The sequence below is a fragment of the Paramisgurnus dabryanus genome, chromosome 8 (genome assembly GCF_030506205.2).
Source record: "Paramisgurnus dabryanus chromosome 8, PD_genome_1.1, whole genome shotgun sequence".
NCBI classification, from domain to species: Eukaryota; Metazoa; Chordata; class Actinopteri; order Cypriniformes; family Cobitidae; genus Paramisgurnus; species Paramisgurnus dabryanus.
This window is the reverse complement of record NC_133344.1, coordinates 10,576,188-10,595,659: the sequence shown is the minus strand read 5'-3', so window position 1 is coordinate 10,595,659 and position 19,472 is coordinate 10,576,188. Positions and strand designations below refer to the sequence as shown.

General features: G+C 35.7%; 1 protein-coding gene across 3 annotated transcripts; it reads left to right on the top strand.

Moving 5' to 3' along the window:
- Nucleotides 1–19,472, top strand: LOC135771881 (protein NLRC3-like). Of its 3 annotated transcripts, none has more exons than XM_073815532.1 (13): nt 1–215; nt 1,350–1,551; nt 2,149–2,203; nt 3,364–3,440; nt 3,599–3,682; nt 3,859–5,640; nt 5,724–5,897; nt 6,359–6,532; nt 10,803–10,976; nt 14,863–15,036; nt 15,482–15,655; nt 18,205–18,378; nt 19,075–19,472. In XM_073815532.1, exons 4-13 carry the CDS (start codon nt 3,397–3,399, stop codon nt 19,154–19,156), a joined length of 3,036 nt encoding a protein of 1,011 aa, XP_073671633.1. In that variant the 5' UTR covers nt 1–215; nt 1,350–1,551; nt 2,149–2,203; nt 3,364–3,396; the 3' UTR covers nt 19,157–19,472. The 3 variants fall into 3 exon arrangements, with proteins under 3 accessions (XP_073671633.1, XP_073671632.1, XP_073671631.1); XM_073815531.1 differs by lacking the exon at nt 1,350–1,551 and adding an exon at nt 1,060–1,125; XM_073815530.1 differs by lacking the exon at nt 1,350–1,551.

Genomic DNA, 19,472 nt, shown 5'->3' with positions numbered 1-19,472 from the left:
AACGCAGGAACAACGCGAATTAGAGTCGGGTTTTCATAATACTGCTTTTTTGAGTAAACAACTTGTTTATAGGAAAGCTCAACAGTCTGCCTATAAGTCAAAATTAATATTTTCCCTAAACTACTTCTATGTAGATTTTGCTGTGATTAAAAGGCTATACAAAAGAAGGCAGATAATGTTGCAACGGATACGACTCATTTACAGCATTACAACAGGTAACGTTATTACTATTTTTAATAATGTATATTTTGTAATATTATGTAATATTGTATTAGAAAAGATATTTAGGGTTTCGCACTTACGAAAAATTAACCACGTTTTATTACAGTAAATATAGTGTTTTGGTTTTACCTGTAGTAAAACACTGGTTCATTTTCGTAAGCTTCCAGTGCCATGCCCTGGTAAAAAGGAGTAAAATTTCATAATGTACTTAATGTGCTCTATTTTCATGCAATAATTTTGTACTTGTAATACTTAATTCTTCTTTAGTTCTTCTTAAGATGTTCTAAACATTAACTAAGTGTACCTATTTTTAGACATCATGAATTTGAACTAAAATTCTAGTCTTTTCAAATACTGGGGTGGTTTCTCGGACAGGTTTTATATTAATCCAGGACTTATTAGGTTATAAAGAAACATTACTGGTGTTTTGAAATTATGGCAACTCAAACATGCAGTTAACACTTGTATTAAACTTGAACCTAACTTTCTAACTGTACAAAGATGGTTTCAAGTTTTTAACAAGTGGTACCTAAATTAATTTTATAAATAAATTTTTAACATTTTAGTTCTTATTCGTGGCGTCTCAAAATAGCACAGATAAGTACACTTAGATGTTCTTAAATTAATCTTAAGAAGTACAAAAAAATTTTTTTTAGTATATTAAGTACATACCGTAATTAGTGTGTGAAAATGGAGCACTTTAAGTACACTATGGAAGTGTACTACTTTTTCACCTGGGTGTGCAGCGGGTAAAATAGGAATTGAACACATCACCTTTTTTCTTCAGTAAATATATTTTTAAAGGTGCTACTAACATAAAGTTTTTATCACATGTAGGTGACAACCCACGCAATTTACACATGCGAAGAAATCAAGCCATGCAGATGTACATAAATGAATTATGTGAGTTTGGCCCATTCTTCCACACAAGCAGTCTTTAAATCTTAAAACCTCTTCTATAATCCTTGATTTTTTTATTGGATTCAATATGATATCCTTGGCTGTGTGTTTAGGGTCATTGTCTTGCTGAAATGCCCATCCTCGCTTTATCTTAATTATCCTGGCAGCAGATTTTTATCTATAATGTCTCTGTAAATTTTTCCATTCCTTCTTCCTTCAATCTGAAGTTTGCCAGTGCTGTATGCCCCACACCATGATCTCCCCACATCTAAACTTCACTGTTGGTATGGTGATTTTGGGGTGATGTGCAGTGCCATTTCTCCTTCAAACATGTTGTGTACGTGGCGAGTGGGCGGATGTGCGCAGTGAGTGCGCATGGCGGTTGTAGTTTTTCGCATGGCCCGTCATCCTCCACCCTCCATCTAAAAGGTTTCCTCTTGTTTTTTTTTCCAGGTGTCGTTTGAGTAATATGTTACACAGATATACTACCGCCTGCTTTACTGGAGCCGAACGATGCAAACATCAAAAATGGCCATGATATTTTTTTATAAAAAGATTAAAAATATGTAAGAAATATGGGAAATTATATTTAAACTGGATGAATGTTAAAATATGGGAGAACCCCGGGAAATAATGGAGGCTTATGATTGGGACTGAACAGCTGATATTTATTTGCACTGACAAGGGGCAGGATTGCTTTCTAATGACCTTTTTGCACCTCACTTTCTTCATGTGTTAAATACTTTTTCCCTGTGTCATTTAACATCATTACACATAACTTATTTTATTGGTTGGATGTCTTTGCATGTGTGGATTGTACGAGTTGGTACACACATGTGGTGAAAATTTCATGCCAATCGCCCCTTTAGAAATAGGTTTATTGAGAAAAAGGTGACGTGTTGAATACTTTGTATGATGCTTTAACATATAATGGAAAAATAATAATTTAATTATAAATATTTTATCATATGGTATATTGTTTAATAAAAAATGTGTTATTATACTGTGCCACACTTTTATCAACAGAGAACCTATAACAACTCTTGTTATGAACTGACGGCAAAATCAAAGGGATTACAAGGTAATCGGCTATCCTATCTAGTTGCTTTATTTTCCCGTTTAATTCTGTTTTATTATCTGAATGTCAGTGAGAGAAAAATAACTTTTCAGATAATAATCATAGGGATGCTAAACAATTAATCGCGATTAATCGTTAGCAGAATAAAAGTTTTTGTTTACATCACATATGTTTGTAAACTGTGTATAATAAATATGTATATATATATATATAAATATGAACACATTCATGTATAATTTTAAGGAAAAAAAAGTATATATTAAGTATTTATATTTATATATAATATAAATTATACATAAATATACAAATGTATATACACATGTTAACATTTCTAAAACATATACATGCATGTGTGTACATTTATTTATGCAAATTTATTATACACAGTTCACACACATATATGATGTAAACAAAAACTTTTATTCTGCTTACGATTAATCGCGATTAATTGTTTAGCATCCCATTACAAGACATCTTGAGTATAATAGCTTGATGTTGAACAGAGCATTTTCAGAGAGCTGAACCAAAACGGTTTAACAACTGTTTAACAATAGATTGTTGTGCATAACCAAGTGTTTACTTAATGTGAAATCATTGCAGATTATATACAATCATATTGAACTAATTCAGCTAAATTTTTTGTAATTTCTGACTAAGTTTTATAACAAGACGTTACACCACTTGCTTCACTTGATAAACAACGTTTCTGTGAAGTGATTTTTGATCTCTAAAAGTGTCAATAAAAAGTTCACACTTTAAAAAAATGTTCATGTTATTTACATTTACGTGTTTCTTAAAGCATTTAAAAGTTTATTTTATATCTACACTCTAAAAATGTCTCGGTTATTTTTCACCCATAATAATGGGTAAATGTTGGACAGAACACATGCTGGGTTAAAAATTATCCCATGGAATGCTGGGTCAAAAATGACCCAAGGTAGGGTTGTTGTTATGTAACCATGGGGTATAATAACCCAACAGTTGGGTTAAACTAACAGCATTGGGTCAAATTTTAACACTTATAACCTTGATTTTTATGTATTTAAGATAACACAAGTATATTTTTAGGTCTTCACACACTGTAAAGGAAATATCATATGCTGTTTTTAATCATAGATTATTTTTTGTTCAGGATAATATACAGAATTATCTGTTTTTTGCAGAAGACACCAAATGCAGAGTTCCGCTGTGTGTCTATGAAGAATAAGAGGACAATGGATCCACCAACAGAATTTAAGGGGTGACCTGAAAAATAAGATATTTAGAAATTAGTAATGGGGTGTATTTTGTTGAAATGATTGGACATTTTTGTAAATTATTTGTAGTTTTTTTTTTATCTTTGACACTCAGTTTAATTAACATTTAAGAAATGTAATGAATATTCTTGATTTCTTTCAGGTCAGTCATAACCGAACCCGTCTGTAAAAAGATGAAGTTTGAGCAGTCTGTGAACCAACCACAATATATGTGTCCTGAATTCAGGTAAAGTGTAGACTCTGATTTTATTTAGTTTATGATGCTTTATCAAAAACTGAAATACAATTTAAATGAAGCTTTTTATAAATGAAATGTTGTCATGTAAAAAATAACAAAAATCAAATATGGTCTATATATATATATATATGTAATTGTCTAACTTCTATATACTACTTTCGCAGCCATGACTCTAAAATTAGTGAAGTCCTCAACACATTTAAATCAAATCTGAGAGAGAAGTTTAAGTGTTTGTATGATGTATCATCAACTGAGAAAAGCTTAACACTACTGAATGAGATCTACACAGAGCTCAGCATCACGGAGAGTGAAAGTGGAGAGATCAGTAATGAACATGAGGTGAGACAGATTGAGACACAATCCAGAAGAACAACAACAGAGGAGACACCAATCAAATGTAATGACATCTTTAAACCTTTACCTGAACAAGACAAACACATCAGAAGTGTGATCACAAAGGGAGACGCTGGCATTGGAAAAACAGTCTCTGTACAGAAGTTCATTCTGGACTGGGCTGAAGAGAAAGAGAATCAGGACGTCCACCTCATATTTCCACTTCCTGTCAGAGAGATCAATTTGATGAAGGACAAAACACTCAGTCTTTTAGATCTTCTTCATCTTTTCTTCCCAGAGACAAAAGAAATGGAAATCTTCAGTGATAAATATAAAGTGTTGTTCATCTTCGATGGTTTAGATGAGTGTCGTCTGTCTCTGGATTTTCACAGCAGTGTGAGTTTGTGTGATGTAAGTGAATCAACCTCAGTGGACGTGATGCTGACAAACCTCATCAAGGGGAATCTGTGTCCCTCTGCTCTCATCTGGATCACCTCCAGACCAGCAGCAGCTGATCTCATCCCCTCTGAGTGTGTTGATCGAGTCACAGAGGTACGAGGCTTCAGTGATCCACAGAAGGAGGAATACTTCAGGAAGAGAATCACTGATGAGAGTCTGTCTGATCAAATCATCTCACACCTGAAGTCATCCAGGAGTCTCTACTTCATGTGTCAAATCCCAGTGTTCTGCTGGATTTCAGTCACTGTTCTAGAGAGAATATTGAGGGAAGCAAAGAGTCAAGAGATCCCAAAGACTCTTACACAAATGTACACACACTACCTGATCATTCAGACAAACAACAAACATGAAGAGGATGATGACAATAAAGTGAATGATGAATACTTGATCTATAAACTGTGTAAACTGGCTTTTGAGCATTTTCAAAAAGGCAGTTTGATCTTCAATGAAGAAGACCTGAGAGATTGTGGCATTGATGTATCAGAAGCATCATTGGATTCAGTATTGCGTACTCAAATCTTCAGAGAGGAGTTTGGTTTGTGTCAGGGGAAAGTTTACAGCTTTGTTCATCTGAGCATTCAGGAACATCTAGCAGCTCTACATGTGCACCTCTCTTTTATGAACAACAACATCAATGTGTTGACTGAAATTAAACTACATTACAAACATCGGCTTTCAATACATGATCTGTATAAGAGAGCTATAGATGAGGCTCTACAGAGTAAAAATGGACATCTGGATCTTTTCCTTCGTTTTCTTCTGGGTTTGTCGCTGGAGTCGAATCAGAATCTCCTACTAGGTCTGAGGATACAGACAGGACGCAGCTATCATAACAATGTAAAAACAATGGGTTACATCAAACATAAGATGAGGGAGAATCCTACACCAGAAAAATTCATCAATCTGTTTCATTGTCTGAGTGAACTGGGTGATTGTTTGCTGATGAGGGAAATCTTGTACCGTCTGAAATCTGGAACATCAAGAAAAGCCCAAATCTCTTCATCTCAGTGGTCAGCTTTAGTTTTTGTGTTGCTGACATCAGGACAGGAGTTCAAGACGTTTAATATGAATTATATTATTAATGCAAACAAAGCTGAATCACTGAACGTTCTTCAGAAGCTGCTGCCTGTGATTTGTGAATCCAGAATAGTTCTGTAAGTATGAACAGTCACTTTACTCTTAATACATTATTAAGGATGTCGTTCCAAACCAGTGTGTTGTTTTTATTTCTCTACAGGTTATATAACAGTAATATCAGAGTTGAAGGTTGTGCTGCTCTGTCTTCAGCTCTGAGATCAAACCCATCACACCTGAGAGAACTAAATTTGTCTCAGAATAATCTTGGAGATTCTGGAGTGAAGCTGATCTCTGACGTACTGAAGAATCCTGACTGTAAACTGGAGAAACTCTGGTAAGATTATACACACATGATGTGATTCTCAGATTACAATTGTCAAGTAGTTTAGAAGTCAGATTGCTAAAGACCAGACGGGGTCAGAAACAGGGTGCGTACCACACAAACACTAGAACTCAAGATTGTATTGTACACCAGAGACCAAACAGCAAGATGGTAACTGGCAGACAGGACCATAATCCACTTAAAAATTAAAACGCGTTGAAACCAAGAGCATCCAGAGTGAGCATTTATATAGTGGGCAAAACTAAGGAGCAGGTCAGAGCCAATAGTCTGGTGAGCCACATACAACACAACTCTGCTGCAAAATCGAAATGAAAACCATTAATAATAGCATACTCGAACAATCAAAACCAAAGGCAATCGTGCCTAACACATCAACTAACAAAATTAAATCTATTTTGATCTGACGTGTGTTTAAAGTGACAGATTAAAGTGTGTGTCTGTGTTCTTTACAGGTTGAATTCTTGTTTTATCACAGCTGAAGGTTGTGTTGCTCTGTCTTCAGCTCTGAGATCAAACCCATCACACCTGAGAGAACTGAGTCTGTCTAAAAATAGACTAAGATGTTCAGGAGTGAAGCCGATCTCTGATGTTCTGAAGAATCCTGACTGTAAACTGGAGAAACTGACGTAAGATCATTTCAATTAAAGAGACACTTGACAAACAAACATCCAATCATAAAAGATAAATCCCTTTACTCTTTAATTTTTTTTACTGAATAGATCAATCTAATGTGATCGGTCGCATCTGGTGCATTTATTCTAACTTGTGTACAGGTCCTTCTGAAAAAATTTGCATTTTGTGATAAAGTTCATTATTTTCCATAATGTAATGATAAAAATTTAACTTTGATATATTTTAGATTCATTGCACACCAACTGAAATATTTCAGGTCTTTTATTGTTTTAATACTGATGATTTTGGCATACAGCTCATGAAAACCCAAAATTCCTATCACAAAAAATTAGCATATCATGAAAAGGTTCTCTAAATGAGCTATTATAGTAGTTTTTGTTGGGTATATTACTGATCATATGCTGTATTAATATTATATTAGGCCTAAGGCCTATTGTTTCTACACAAGGCTATAAGACACCCAGTTAAACTTTCGTTTTCTCAGTTAACTTTCGTTTCCTAATTAAAAGAGCCCAGGTGCGATCCTGCGACTATACCCCGATTGTTCTCGCCACGATTATCTTGAGAAGCAAGGTCGAAACAACCGATAAACAAGAGTACGTCATTTTAGATTAGATAATTTGTCCAGCTGTACTTCGCTACATTAACAATAAGGTATCTGTGCAAGCTAGGCCAAGGCCATGAGAACCAATAAGCAGAATATATCATTTTAGATATGAGGAAGGATTCAGCTGCACTACTGCTACATCAAACAAATAAAATTAATTGAAGCAGACCCAGACCAATGACAAGAATATAAGGGCGCACTCACACTATCCAAACCAAACCGCGCTCGGGCGCGTTTGACCCCCAAAGCCTGGTTTGTTTGACTAGTGTGATCGCTCTGTTCCGCGCCCGAGCGCGGATTGGTTATTCGCGCCACGGCCGGGTTGCAGAGGTGGGCCGGAGCGCGGTTCACTTGGGCTCAGGCGCGGAAGGCTGTGGTGTGAGCGCATTCGCGCCTGAGCGCGATTCAAAAGGTGAAGACGTCAGTTGCGCGACCACTCACCTTCATCTGCCTCCGTAAAAACCTTTTGATGCGCGCCGCAGGGTTACGTGAATGTCCGAGCTGCGCACGTGACAGATGAACTAAGCAATATGATGACATGTGAGAGGGCTGTCTGTAATCGCGCACCAAACGACTCCGAATAAAAAACACAGACTTATCATTACGGTGGGTTCCAGTGTTAAGAGAGCGCTTTACTTCCTGCTTTTTTCAAAACAATCGCATCTTAATGACGAAAGCGCGCCCGGACTCGGATCGATACAAGTACAGTGTGAGTGCGTGCATCTGGGGGAGTAGGGAGGGGTGACAATCGCGCTGGGGCTTGGTTTGGTTTGGATAATGTGAGTGCGCCCTATGTCATCTCAGATAAGAAGTGTTTGATCTTACTGTATAAAAATGGAGTCAGATGTTGGGAGGGCAGATGATCTTTGAGCACCTCTTTGAGGGGTGTTGATTGTCTCACTTTGTTGGCTCAAGCGAATAAAGTAATTTTTGTTTGGCACCTGGAACCTTTGTCTCCTGGGTATTTTTTCTTATGAAGATTCAAGCTAAGACTTTTTGCCACAACAGCTACAGGTGCCGCATTCCCCAGGTCAAGCCACTTTTGAACCAGAAACAGCGGCAGAAGCGCCTGACCTGAGCTACAGAGAAGCAGCACTGGACTGTTGCTCAGTGGTCTAAAGTACTTTTTTCGGATGAAAGCAAATTTTGCATGTCATTCGGAAATCAAGGTGCCAGAGTCTGGAGGAAGACTGGGGAGAAGGAAATGCCAAAATGCCTGAAGTCCAGTGTCAAGTACCCACAGTCAGTGATGGTCTGGGGTGCCATGTCAGCTGCTGGTGTTGGTCCACTGTGTTTTATCAAGGCCAGTGTCAATGCAGCTAGCTATCAGGAGATTTTGCAGCACTTCATGGTTCCATCTGCTGAAAAGCTTTATGGAGATTTAATTTTTCAGCACGACCTGGCACCTGCTCACAGTGACAAAACCACTGGTAAATGGTTTACTGACCATGGTATTACTGTGCTCAATTGGCCTGCCAACTCTCCTGACCTGAACCCCATAGAGAATCTGTGGGATATTGTGAAGAGAAAGTTGAGAGACGCAAGACCCAACACTCTGACACTCTGGATGAGCTTAAGGGCGCACTCACACTATCCAAACAAAACCGCGCTCGGGCGAGTTTGACCCCCAAAGCCTGGTTTGTTTGACTAGTGTGATCGCTCTGTTCCGTGCCCGAGCGCGGATTGGTTATTCGCGCCGCGGCCGGGTTGCAGAGGTTCACTTGGGCTCAGGCGCGGAAGACTGTGGTGTGAGCGCATTCGCGCCTGAGCGCGATTCAAAAGGTGAAGACGTCAGTTGCGCGACCACTCACCTTCATCTGCCTCCGTAAAAACCTTTTGATGCGCGCTGCGGGGTTACGTGAATGTCCGAGCTGCGCACGTGACAGATGAACTAAGCAATATGATGACATGTGAGACGGCTGTCTGTAATCGCGCACCAAACGACTCCGAATAAAAAACACAGACTTATCATTACGGTGGGTTCCAGTGTTAAGAGAGAGCTTTACTTCCTGCGTTTTTCAAAACAATCGCATCTTAATGACGAAAGCGCGCCCGGACTCGGATCGATACAAGTACAGTGTGAGTGCGTGCATCTGGGGGAGTAGGGAGGGGTGACAATCGCGCTGGGGCTTGGTTTGGTTTGGATAATGTGAGTGCGCCCTAAGGCCGCTATTGAAGCATCCTGGGCCTCCATAACACCTTAGGAGTGCCACAGGCTGATTGCCTCCATGCCACGCCGCATTGAAGCAGTAATTTCTGCAAAAGGATTCCCGACCAAGTATTGAGTGCATAGCTGAACATAATTATTTGAATGTTGACTTTTTTTGTATTGAAAACACTTTCAAAATCATCAATATTAAAACAATAAAAGGCTTGAACTACTTCAGTTGTGTGTAATGAATCTAAAATATATTAGTCTAATGTTTATCCGTACATTACAGAAAATAATGAACTTTATCACAATATGCTAATCTTTTGGGAAGGGCACTGCTAAAAAAAAACTGAAATAACAAATCTGTGTTTTCATGCATTTGTTGTTCAAATTTTTATTCGTAACCTTAAAAAAAGTGCAAAGAGTTGCTCCTAGTGACACATTTCTAAGAAAACTCTTAGAAATTAAGTTGCTTCCCTTTTAAAGGAATAGTCTACTCATTTTTTTAATATTAAAATATGTTTTTACCTTAACTAAGAACTGTTGAATCATCCCTCTATCATCTGTGTGTGTGTGCACGTAAGCGCTGGAGCGCGCTGCGACGCTACGATAGCATTTAGCTTAGCCCCATTCATTCAATGCTGCCATTTAGAGATAAAGTTAGAAGTGACCAAACACATCAACGTTTTTCCTATTTAAGACGAGTAGTTATACGAGCAAGTTTGGTGGTACAAAATAAAACGTAGCGCTTTTCTAAGCGGATTTAAAAGAGGAACTATATTTTATGGCGTAATAGCACTTTTGGGAGTACTTCGACTCGCCTGAAAAGTCCGCTCCCCTTCTCACTCTCATAATGGGAGAGGGAGGGAGGGTGTTACTGCGCCAAGTCGGGGGAGGGGCGGGGCTGTGTGCTCTACCCTCCACCGCCACTTTCATAGTGTGCTTGTAGCAGCTAGGAGGCTGCTCAGGTTGCAGCAACAGTACACTTTGTCCAGTTAAAAGTTGTTCTATCACTGAAATAATTTTAGAGACATTATTTAAAGGAAAAAAAACTACATAGTGTTGCTTTAAAATGATAGAAAAGATCCAAGTAATTCAGAAAGCATCTCAAGCCTTAAAAGAGGTCTTAAGGTGCAGAGTATGGAGTATGGACGTAAGAGTTTCTGGTTACACTTTAATTTACAGTGTTTGTGTTACAGAGTAATTACCAGTTGTCAATCATTCTGATGATGTGTTTACGTAAGGCCGTCGTACGTGCTCGTCCCTAGATTCGCTTTTTGCACATGCGCACTTTCACGTGTATATGTGTGATGAGCTACGGCTTCAGCCATTCATTGAAGCTCACGTTCTCGCTGTGTTTTTTCAAAATGTTTGAGAAAAGGTGTTTACGAATTGTATGACAAGAAAAGAAAAGCCTCTGAAGAAAGAGAATATCTGAAGAATATTTCACACGCTGCTTAAAAATCTAAACACCAACGGTATTTGTGTCATTGTTTTTTTGCAGGTTGAGTTATTGTTATATCACACCTGAAGGTTGTGTTGCTCTGACTTCAGCTCTGGAATCAAACCCATCACACCTGACACATCTGGATCTGTCTAAAAATGTTATTGGAGATTCAGGAGTTAAGCTGATCTCTGATGTACTAAAGAATCCTGAATGTAAACTGGACAAACTGGCGTAAGGTCACCTCTCTGTAGTTACACATAATACCTTCGTTATAGTCGGGCTTAAGGTCGTAGGTTATCAGAAGCCTGTGCATAGCTCTGCGTAGCCTGACTTGCACCTCACCAAAATTTTAACAGCATGTCAGTTCTAGGCGACCGCAAGCGATCCCTTTGGCTGTGTCCCAATTTGAAGGCTGTGACCTTCTAAGGACATATTCTAAGAGGCTGTTTACACTTGGTATTAAGATGTGTTTTCATAGATCGGATCACAAGTGGACAACGCTAAAGGCAGGTGTAAAACATGTTCAAAACGTTTTAAGCTCATCCACTTTCGACTACTTAACCAGATTCAAAGGTTAAGTAGGATTGCTTTTGTAGTGTAAAAGCGCATGTGGTTGAATATGTTTTGAACAGCCACATGAGACCGCTTTTTCTACACCTGTTCATGTAATCTGTGGTACTGAGCACAATGTTTTACATTGTTTCGACTTCTAGTGTGAACACACAGTGTACAGCACTATCTTTAGGCTTTTATTGATAAAACTAAAGCGGCAGATGTCCGCGTCTTTCATTAATTTCATTTTGCGAGCGTGTGAAAGTTGCGCGATCTTATTTCAACAGTTGCATATACAAGTTTCAACTTTCATATACATGTACAAAACAGTTCTCAACATGTTTACTAACAACACAAGCAGCGGACCCCGGCAATAATATTAGTTTGCATCCATTTAAACCGTCATTACTCCCGCTCGCGTTTAAATGACAGTAGAGAGACTCGCCCACTGTCTCCACAGACCATCCCCACTCAGTAATCAGGACAGAAGCATTCCAAAGTGGACCAAAGGGAAAGATTTAATTACCAGGGCCGGTTCCCCGATAATGCTCACTCTTAGCGCGCTAAGAAGACTCAAAAAGATATATCTTACCAAAATTGTTTATGTTCCTAAGTGTGTTCCCCGAAGTGTCCCTTAGGAAGCTTCTTAACACGCTGCCCCTAAGTTCGACGTAATAATGGCGCTGTCCCAAATAAAGGTGCTGAATTAGTTGGGATCGATCCCTTAGGGATAGATTTTTTCACTTTATGCGAAGGTGCATTACGGCTATAAGAAAGATAACACGTTCTATACAAATGGAACATTACTCAAATTATTCCAGTAACATTTATTTTAACATAGTTTAAGTTATCCATAAAATTTAGACTATTAATTAAATCAGTAATAAGAGTAGACGAACCCTCGCTAATCATCCACCCTCCTTATCCCGTTGTGCCACTTGTGCGGCTTCTTGACATGGGTTTAACAGCTTTTAAAAATTATGTAATGCACTTTTATACTAATGGTAAGGCACTTTACAATCAGAAATGACTGGCAAGCAGCTGCAGTTACTTCTGTTTATTGCGGTATTGCTTGCCGTTGGTTAATGTTTTCAATAAAAAGCAACCTATCTACAATGAACAGAGATAGAGAGAGTTAGATACAGAATATGTTCTGAGAAGATCCAGCAGCTCCATAATGAGTTGTCTTGGGAGGCGATTTTTTTTTTTAAAATGTAGCCACGTCAGGCAAAATGTCAAAAGGGTTTAAGTGTTGCCGAATAAAAAAATTGGCATGGACTTAACAGCTCCGCGGCCGGTGTTGTGTGGAAGTCTGTTCCCCCTATGTTTCCCTTTAGTGTAGTGTTTTTTATAGCGTTTTTATCACATTATACACTTTATTCTGTATATACATTGAAAGTTTTAATGGCTACTGAGAGTGAGTATGTGTGCATTTATGTAATGTATCTTTATTATTCTTAATTGTAAGTCAATTATTTATACAGTATGAATCCTATTATATATATATGTATATATATATATATATATATATATATATATATATATATATATATATATATATATATATATATATATATATATATATATATATATATATATATATATATATATATATATATTATGTATGCAAACATAACTTTTTAAAACAAACAATATAATGTAATAATATGTTAAAGGACATACCCTAATATAAAACTGTCAAATGTATGAAATATTAAATAAATTGTATTAGAATACATGATATTATTGCTTTTTAGTATAATCAATACGAATCTTTAATCTTTCTAAATAAATTATAAATGTAAAGTGATGAAAACGCTATAAGAAACATAGAGGGAACAGACTTCGATGGGGAACAAACTCCGGCGCCGTCTTTTATTCATTAGTTCTAATACCAAATAAAATCAACTGCATAAATAGTCCTGTATCTATTGCAAACATATTTTATTATAAGTCTTAAAATGTCCATAACATAAAATCACTGTCAACATACCATAGTTTGACTTGTACTGCGCTGCGCTGATTTTTAAAGACTGCTGCACAGTGGCAGTGATAGACTTTTGCGCTCAAACAACGCTAAGAGAGAGCTTACGAATGGTACAGACCAACCTTACGAAAGTGTGACTTACAGAAGATATACTTAGTGTATATATCTATACTTAGCCATAGAGTTAAGAGAGAGGTTAAAGGATTAGTCCATTTTCTTAAAAGAAAAATCCAGATAATTTACTCACCACCATGTCATCCAAAATGTTGATGTCTTTCTTTGTTCAGTTGAGAAGAAATTATGTTTTTTGAGGAAAACATTGCAGGATTTTTCTAATTTTAATGGACTTTAATAGAGCCCAACATTTAATACTTAACTCAACACTTAACGTTTTTTTCAACAGAGTTTCAAAGTACTATAACCAATCCCAAACGAGGCATAAGGGTCTTATCTAGCAAAATGATTGTCATTTTTGACAAGAAAAATAACAAATATACACTTTTAAAGCCCAACTTTTCGTCATGTAGATCCGGTCGTGATGCGCCAGCTGACCCCACGCAATACGTCATGACGTCAAGAGGTCACAGAGGACGAACGCGAAACTCCGCCCCAGTGTTTACAAGTGGTTGAAAGAGGACCGTTCCTACGTTGTTGTATGTCAACTGATACTAATTAATGTCTTTGTGGCAGTTAATTGTTTAAAATGGTCCGCAAATGTGCGTTTTATATATGTAACACGTGACCTCCCTACGTCACTACGCATTTACGTTAGGTCGCGCTGGACCGGATCTAGACAAAAAGTTGTGGTTTAAAAGTACATATTTGGTATTTTTCTTGTCAAAAATGACAATCATTTCGCTAGATAAGACCCTTATGCCTCGTTTGGGATCGTTTATAGTCCTTTGAAACTCCGTTGAAAAAAAGTGTTGAGTTAAGTATTAAATGTTGGGCTCTATTAAAGTCCATTAAAATGAGAAAAATCCTGCAATGTTTTCCTCAAAAAACATAATTTCTTCTCGACTGAACAAAGAAAGACATCAACATTTTGGATGACATGGTGGTGAGTAAATTATCTTGATTTTTCTTTTAAGAAAATGGAGTAATCCTTTAAGGAATAGGTTAAGAACTACTTAGCGATATGAACGTTTTGGGGAACCGGGCCCAGGTCTAAACGGAATGTGTCTCTCTGGTACACTTGTGATCTGATCACCGAAAACACTTCTTAATACCAAGAGTGAACAGCTCATATGATTTTTTTACAGAACAGATCAATCTAATGTGATCAATCAGAACTGGTGCCTTTTTTGTAACATTTAGAAAATTATGAAATGCAGAATTAACAAATCTGTTTTTTCATGCATTTGTTGTTCTTATTTAGAATTATTACAACTGCCACAAACCTTTTTTATTTGTTTTTAGCTTGTTGCATATTATTGTCATTGTTTTTATCTCATACATTGTAGTTGTGGTGCTAGACAATAAAACATAATGTGGTTACATCAGGATGTAATGGGAATTCAATCAGACACTGCTCAAATATCCCAACACTAACAGTGTTTCTGTCATTGTTATCCACAGGTTAAGTGGTTGTAAAATCACAGCTGAAGGTTGTGTTGCTCTGTCTTCAGCTCTGACATCAAACCCATCACACCTGAGAGATCTGCATCTGTCTAACAATAATCTTGGAGATTCAGGAGTGAAGCTGATCTCTGATGTACTGAAGAATCCTCACTGTAAACTGGAGATACTGGAGTAAGATCATCTCTCTTACACATGTACTCATGTTTCCAGTTTGATATTAAACAATAAAACTTTATTTATATTAAGTGTATTTTCAGTAATGTGGGTTAAATGTTTTTGTGTTTCATATATATGAAAAAAGCTTCGCAAATTTGTATGAAACTGTATTTATATTGTTTTCTATTGTCTTTTGTGTTGTGAACTAAGACAGTGGTTCTTAACGTTATTCCTCGAGGCCCACTGCCCTGCACATTTTGTATGTCTCCCTTATTTAACACACCTGATTCAAATCATCAGCTCATTAGAAGAGATCTCAATGAACTGAACTGAGTCTGCCAGATAAAAGAGACATACAAAACATGCAGGGCAGTGGGCCTCCAGGAATAACGTTAAGAACCACTGAACTAAGAGACTGAATTGTGTGTGAACTAAGAGACTGAATTGTGTGTCAATACAGGTTGTATTCATGTGATATCACAGTTGAAGGTTGTGCTGCTCTGACTTCAGCTCTAAGATCAAACCCATCACACCTGAGACATCTGAATTTGTCTCAGAATGATCTTGGAGATTCAGGAGTGAAGCTGATCTCTGACGTACTGGAGAATCCTGACTTTAAACTGGAGCTATTGTGGTAAAATCACCTGTCTCTAATAGTCATCGCTACCAAGGAGGTTAAGGGCCAAGTTAAAATAAAAAATAAAACCATCTTGAGTTTAAAGTCCTTAAAATGCAAGAATTAAGTCATTATTTAACGAGCAAAAGTTCGAATAAATATAATTTCGAGAATAAAGTAATTGTTTAACGAGAATAAAGTTGTTTTTTAAAAAGAGTAAAATCGTTATTTAACGAAAATAAAATATGCAATGATCAGAATATTGTGATGAATAAAGGGTTTTGTTAATTGGGTAGGGTAAAGTATATGCACATGGAGGCGCACCTAAATGAAAGTGCACAGGTGATGGGGGGATATTAATCGTATGGCGAGGGAGGAATGGAAAGACTCTGTGGCTTTGTGAACTAACCGTTGAGATAAATGCAACAAGTAGGCTACGTTTCACTTTAGGCGTGTTCTCATGAAAGCAACAATATAAAAGCTTTATGTTAAGTGCAGACCCTTATAAAAACCCTAAAAGATAACATTGAATGTGGCTTAATGCATCTACACAGTAATATTAAAACACCATATTCAACAAAACTTTTTATTAATAAAAACATTCTGTGTACAGGCAAGCAGAAGATCCTAGAATAAGAACACAAACCGCTAAAGGGCACATACGTTTCCTTCAATGAAAACGAGCAAATTCTGGGCTTTTCTGCTTGACCGTATGCTTATTAATAATATAGTGTGTAGTGAATTTAGTGTATTTATATCACTATCTTAATGCCGTAGACAATGTAAAGAATAAGCCTAAACCTATTGACTAAATTCTAAAAATTTTACAAATAATGACTTTATTCTCGTTAATTAATGACTTTGTTCTTGTTAAATAACGACTTTATTCACGTCAAATAATGACTTTATTCTTGTTAATTAATGACTTTGTTCTTGTTAAGGCTGCTTAGACTACTCTGTATACTTTAATGTAGACTCTTTACCTACAATCAAGTCACTCACTCAGAGGTTAAATAAAATTAAGTAAAATATATATCTTCAAATCAAGTAAATTCCAATCAGAGCATCTTCCATGTCTGAAATGGATGTATTCTTATATCTATAAGGTATAATATAACAAGATAACTTTTTTTAATGGGTTTGGCTAAAAGAAAATTTTGGTTTTGTCTATACTTCTGCTAGGTACTTATACTATATTGACTGGGTTAAATAGAATTGCATTACTAAAAAGAGATTAAAATACAATTTTCATTGACAAAACTAGACTAAAAATTTCACAAGTTTTCGTCGACTAAAACTAGACAAAAATAGTCAAGGATAATTCTGACTAAAATAAGACTAAAATGCCCAGACTTTTAGTCGACTAAAACTTGACTAGACTAAAAAGAGTATGAACTGACTAAAACTAATAAAAACTCAAATGTCAGCTTGACAGAAAGACTAGACTAAAACTAAAATTAAAACAGGCCGCCAAAAACAACACTATTAATGACTTTGTTCTTGTTAAATAACGATTTTATTCACGTCAAATAATGACTTTATTCTCGTTAATTAATGACTTTGTTCTTGTTAAATAACGACTTTATTCACGTCAAATAATGACTTTATTCTTGTTAAATAATGACTTTTTTCTTGTTAAATAATGACTTTGTTCTCGTAAAATAACGACTTTATTCACGTCAAATAATGACTTTATTTTCGTTAATTAATGACTTTGTTCTTGTTAAATAACGACTTTATTCATGTCAAATAATGACTTTATTCTTGTTAAATAATGACTTTGTTCTCGTAAAATAACGACTTTATTCTTGTTAAATAATGACTTTTTTCTCCTTAAATAACGACTTTATTCTTGTTAAATAATGACTTTATTCTCGTTCAATAACGACTTTATTCTTGTTCAATAACAACTTTGTTCTTGTTCAATAACGACTTTGTTCTTGTTCAATAACGACTTTGTTTTCGTTCAATAACGACTTTATTCCCGTTAAATAACGACTTTGTTCTCGTTCAATAATGACTTTGTTCTCGTTAAATAACAACTTTGTTCTCGTTAAATAACGACTTTGTTATTAGAAATCTTTAAACTGTATTCATGAACCATTCACTGTCGAGCTGCAACAACTAGTATTCTAGAATAGTCGATTAAATAAGATGATGAAAATTAGGGATGTTCACAATTTATTCGATCTGCAATAACTATTTGAAAAGAAAAATGTTTTACGATCAGGTTTTTTTTATAGTGTCACAGCAAGGTTAAGATATACTGCTACAGGATGCTCTTGTTATTTTTTTCACTTCGTCTGTACTGTCTTTACAGATTTTAATGTAAAATGTGAATGTGAAAATGTATTTGTTTCTTTTACATGAGTATATATGAGTATAGTTTGATACATTTCACTTTATTATCAGAAACATTTTTGATTGGTGAAGACAATTTATGCCTCACAATAAAGGACAAAAAGTGCATGCATACAAGTGTATAGATAAATGGAAAATAAATGAAACAAACAAACAAAAAAAATCCTTATTGAGAGACTCAAGTGTGTTTTAATTGTTTCTTACAGGTTGAGTGAATGTAATATCACAGATGAAGGTTGTGGTGCTCTGACTTCAGCTCTGATATCAAACCCATCTCACCTGAAAGGATTGTATCTGACTGGAAATAATCTGGGAGATTTAGGAATGGAGCTGATGACTGATGTGGCAAATGATCCATATTACAAACTGAAAAAAATATTGTGAGTATGAGTAATGATTTATTTATTATATATTTAACATTTTCATGTCATCCGTTAATGTTTTTCATTAGATATTGATAATATGAAATAATAAACTCTAGTTTAGTCTCAGAAGGTTTTTCAAAACTTTAAATTTTTTGTTTTGTTTTTTGCTATGCATATTCAGATTCAACTTTACTGGCATTATGCTGAGTAAACGCTAATATAATGGAGTTAGCATCTGACCAGAAGTGCAAGAATATAGGGTTATTATTTATATGTACACGGATATGTACCAAAGGGAGTGCTTTAGCATAATAAGTTAAAAATTACAGTATATACAGACTGTATAAAATATATATAAGAATATGTACAAGTTTTTTCACTTCACATTGTATAAATTAAACAAATTAGTGTGCGTTCGCAATGAGCAAAATATATTTAAATATTAACTAAGAGAATGATGTACAAATTGCTGTTCGTTGTTAGTTCATGACACATGATGTATAACTAATTTTAACAAGTTAAGCCTTAATATTATTTTAATATTTTTCTTTATTTTACTAAAATTGTTTTTATCATATTCATCTTATGGATCTGTGTCAACATCTTTATAATTAAAAAATTAAAAAATTTAATTTAAAAAAATGATGCATTATAATGTTAATAAATACTTGTGAACCGATATAAGAACAGGTTGTTTGTTTGTTTTAACAGCATTTCACCATCGGCCGAATCTTCTGCTGTTGAAGTAACAGAGGAAGAGACACTTGAGTCAACACAAGCAACAGAGACTTGAAGATATCCGTGCGTGCGTGCGTGTGTACGTGCGTGTGTATGTGTGTGTGTGTATGCGTGAGTTTTACAGAGATGTGTTACATTAGTTTAAGATTTTTTATTTTCTAAATAAAGTTTTTGTGTTATCAGCAAAGAAAAACTAATTTGTCAGTTTCCATGACAATTATTACAGTTTTACTTAAAATCATATGAAAAAAATTGGGCCAAGTTAATTTTTTTATTAATCACAATATGTGCATGGAATAATAACACTGTCTTCATTTTATAATTTAAATGTAATTAATCTTTTTAAGCTATTAAAGTGATTTTTCTTTTGT

What these genes read in the sequence shown, in the direction of transcription:
- LOC135771881 (XM_073815530.1), top strand. Translation starts at nt 3,397, where the DNA reads ATGAAGAATAAGAGGACAATGGATCCACCAACAGAATTTAAGGG. An exon ending in TGTAAACTGGACAAACTGGC is followed by an intron (nt 10,977 to 14,862) that starts GTAAGGTCACCT and finishes TGTTATCCACAG; the next exon opens with GTTAAGTGGTTGTAAAATCA. An exon ending in TGTAAACTGGAGATACTGGA is followed by an intron (nt 15,037 to 15,481) that starts GTAAGATCATCT and finishes GTGTCAATACAG; the next exon opens with GTTGTATTCATGTGATATCA.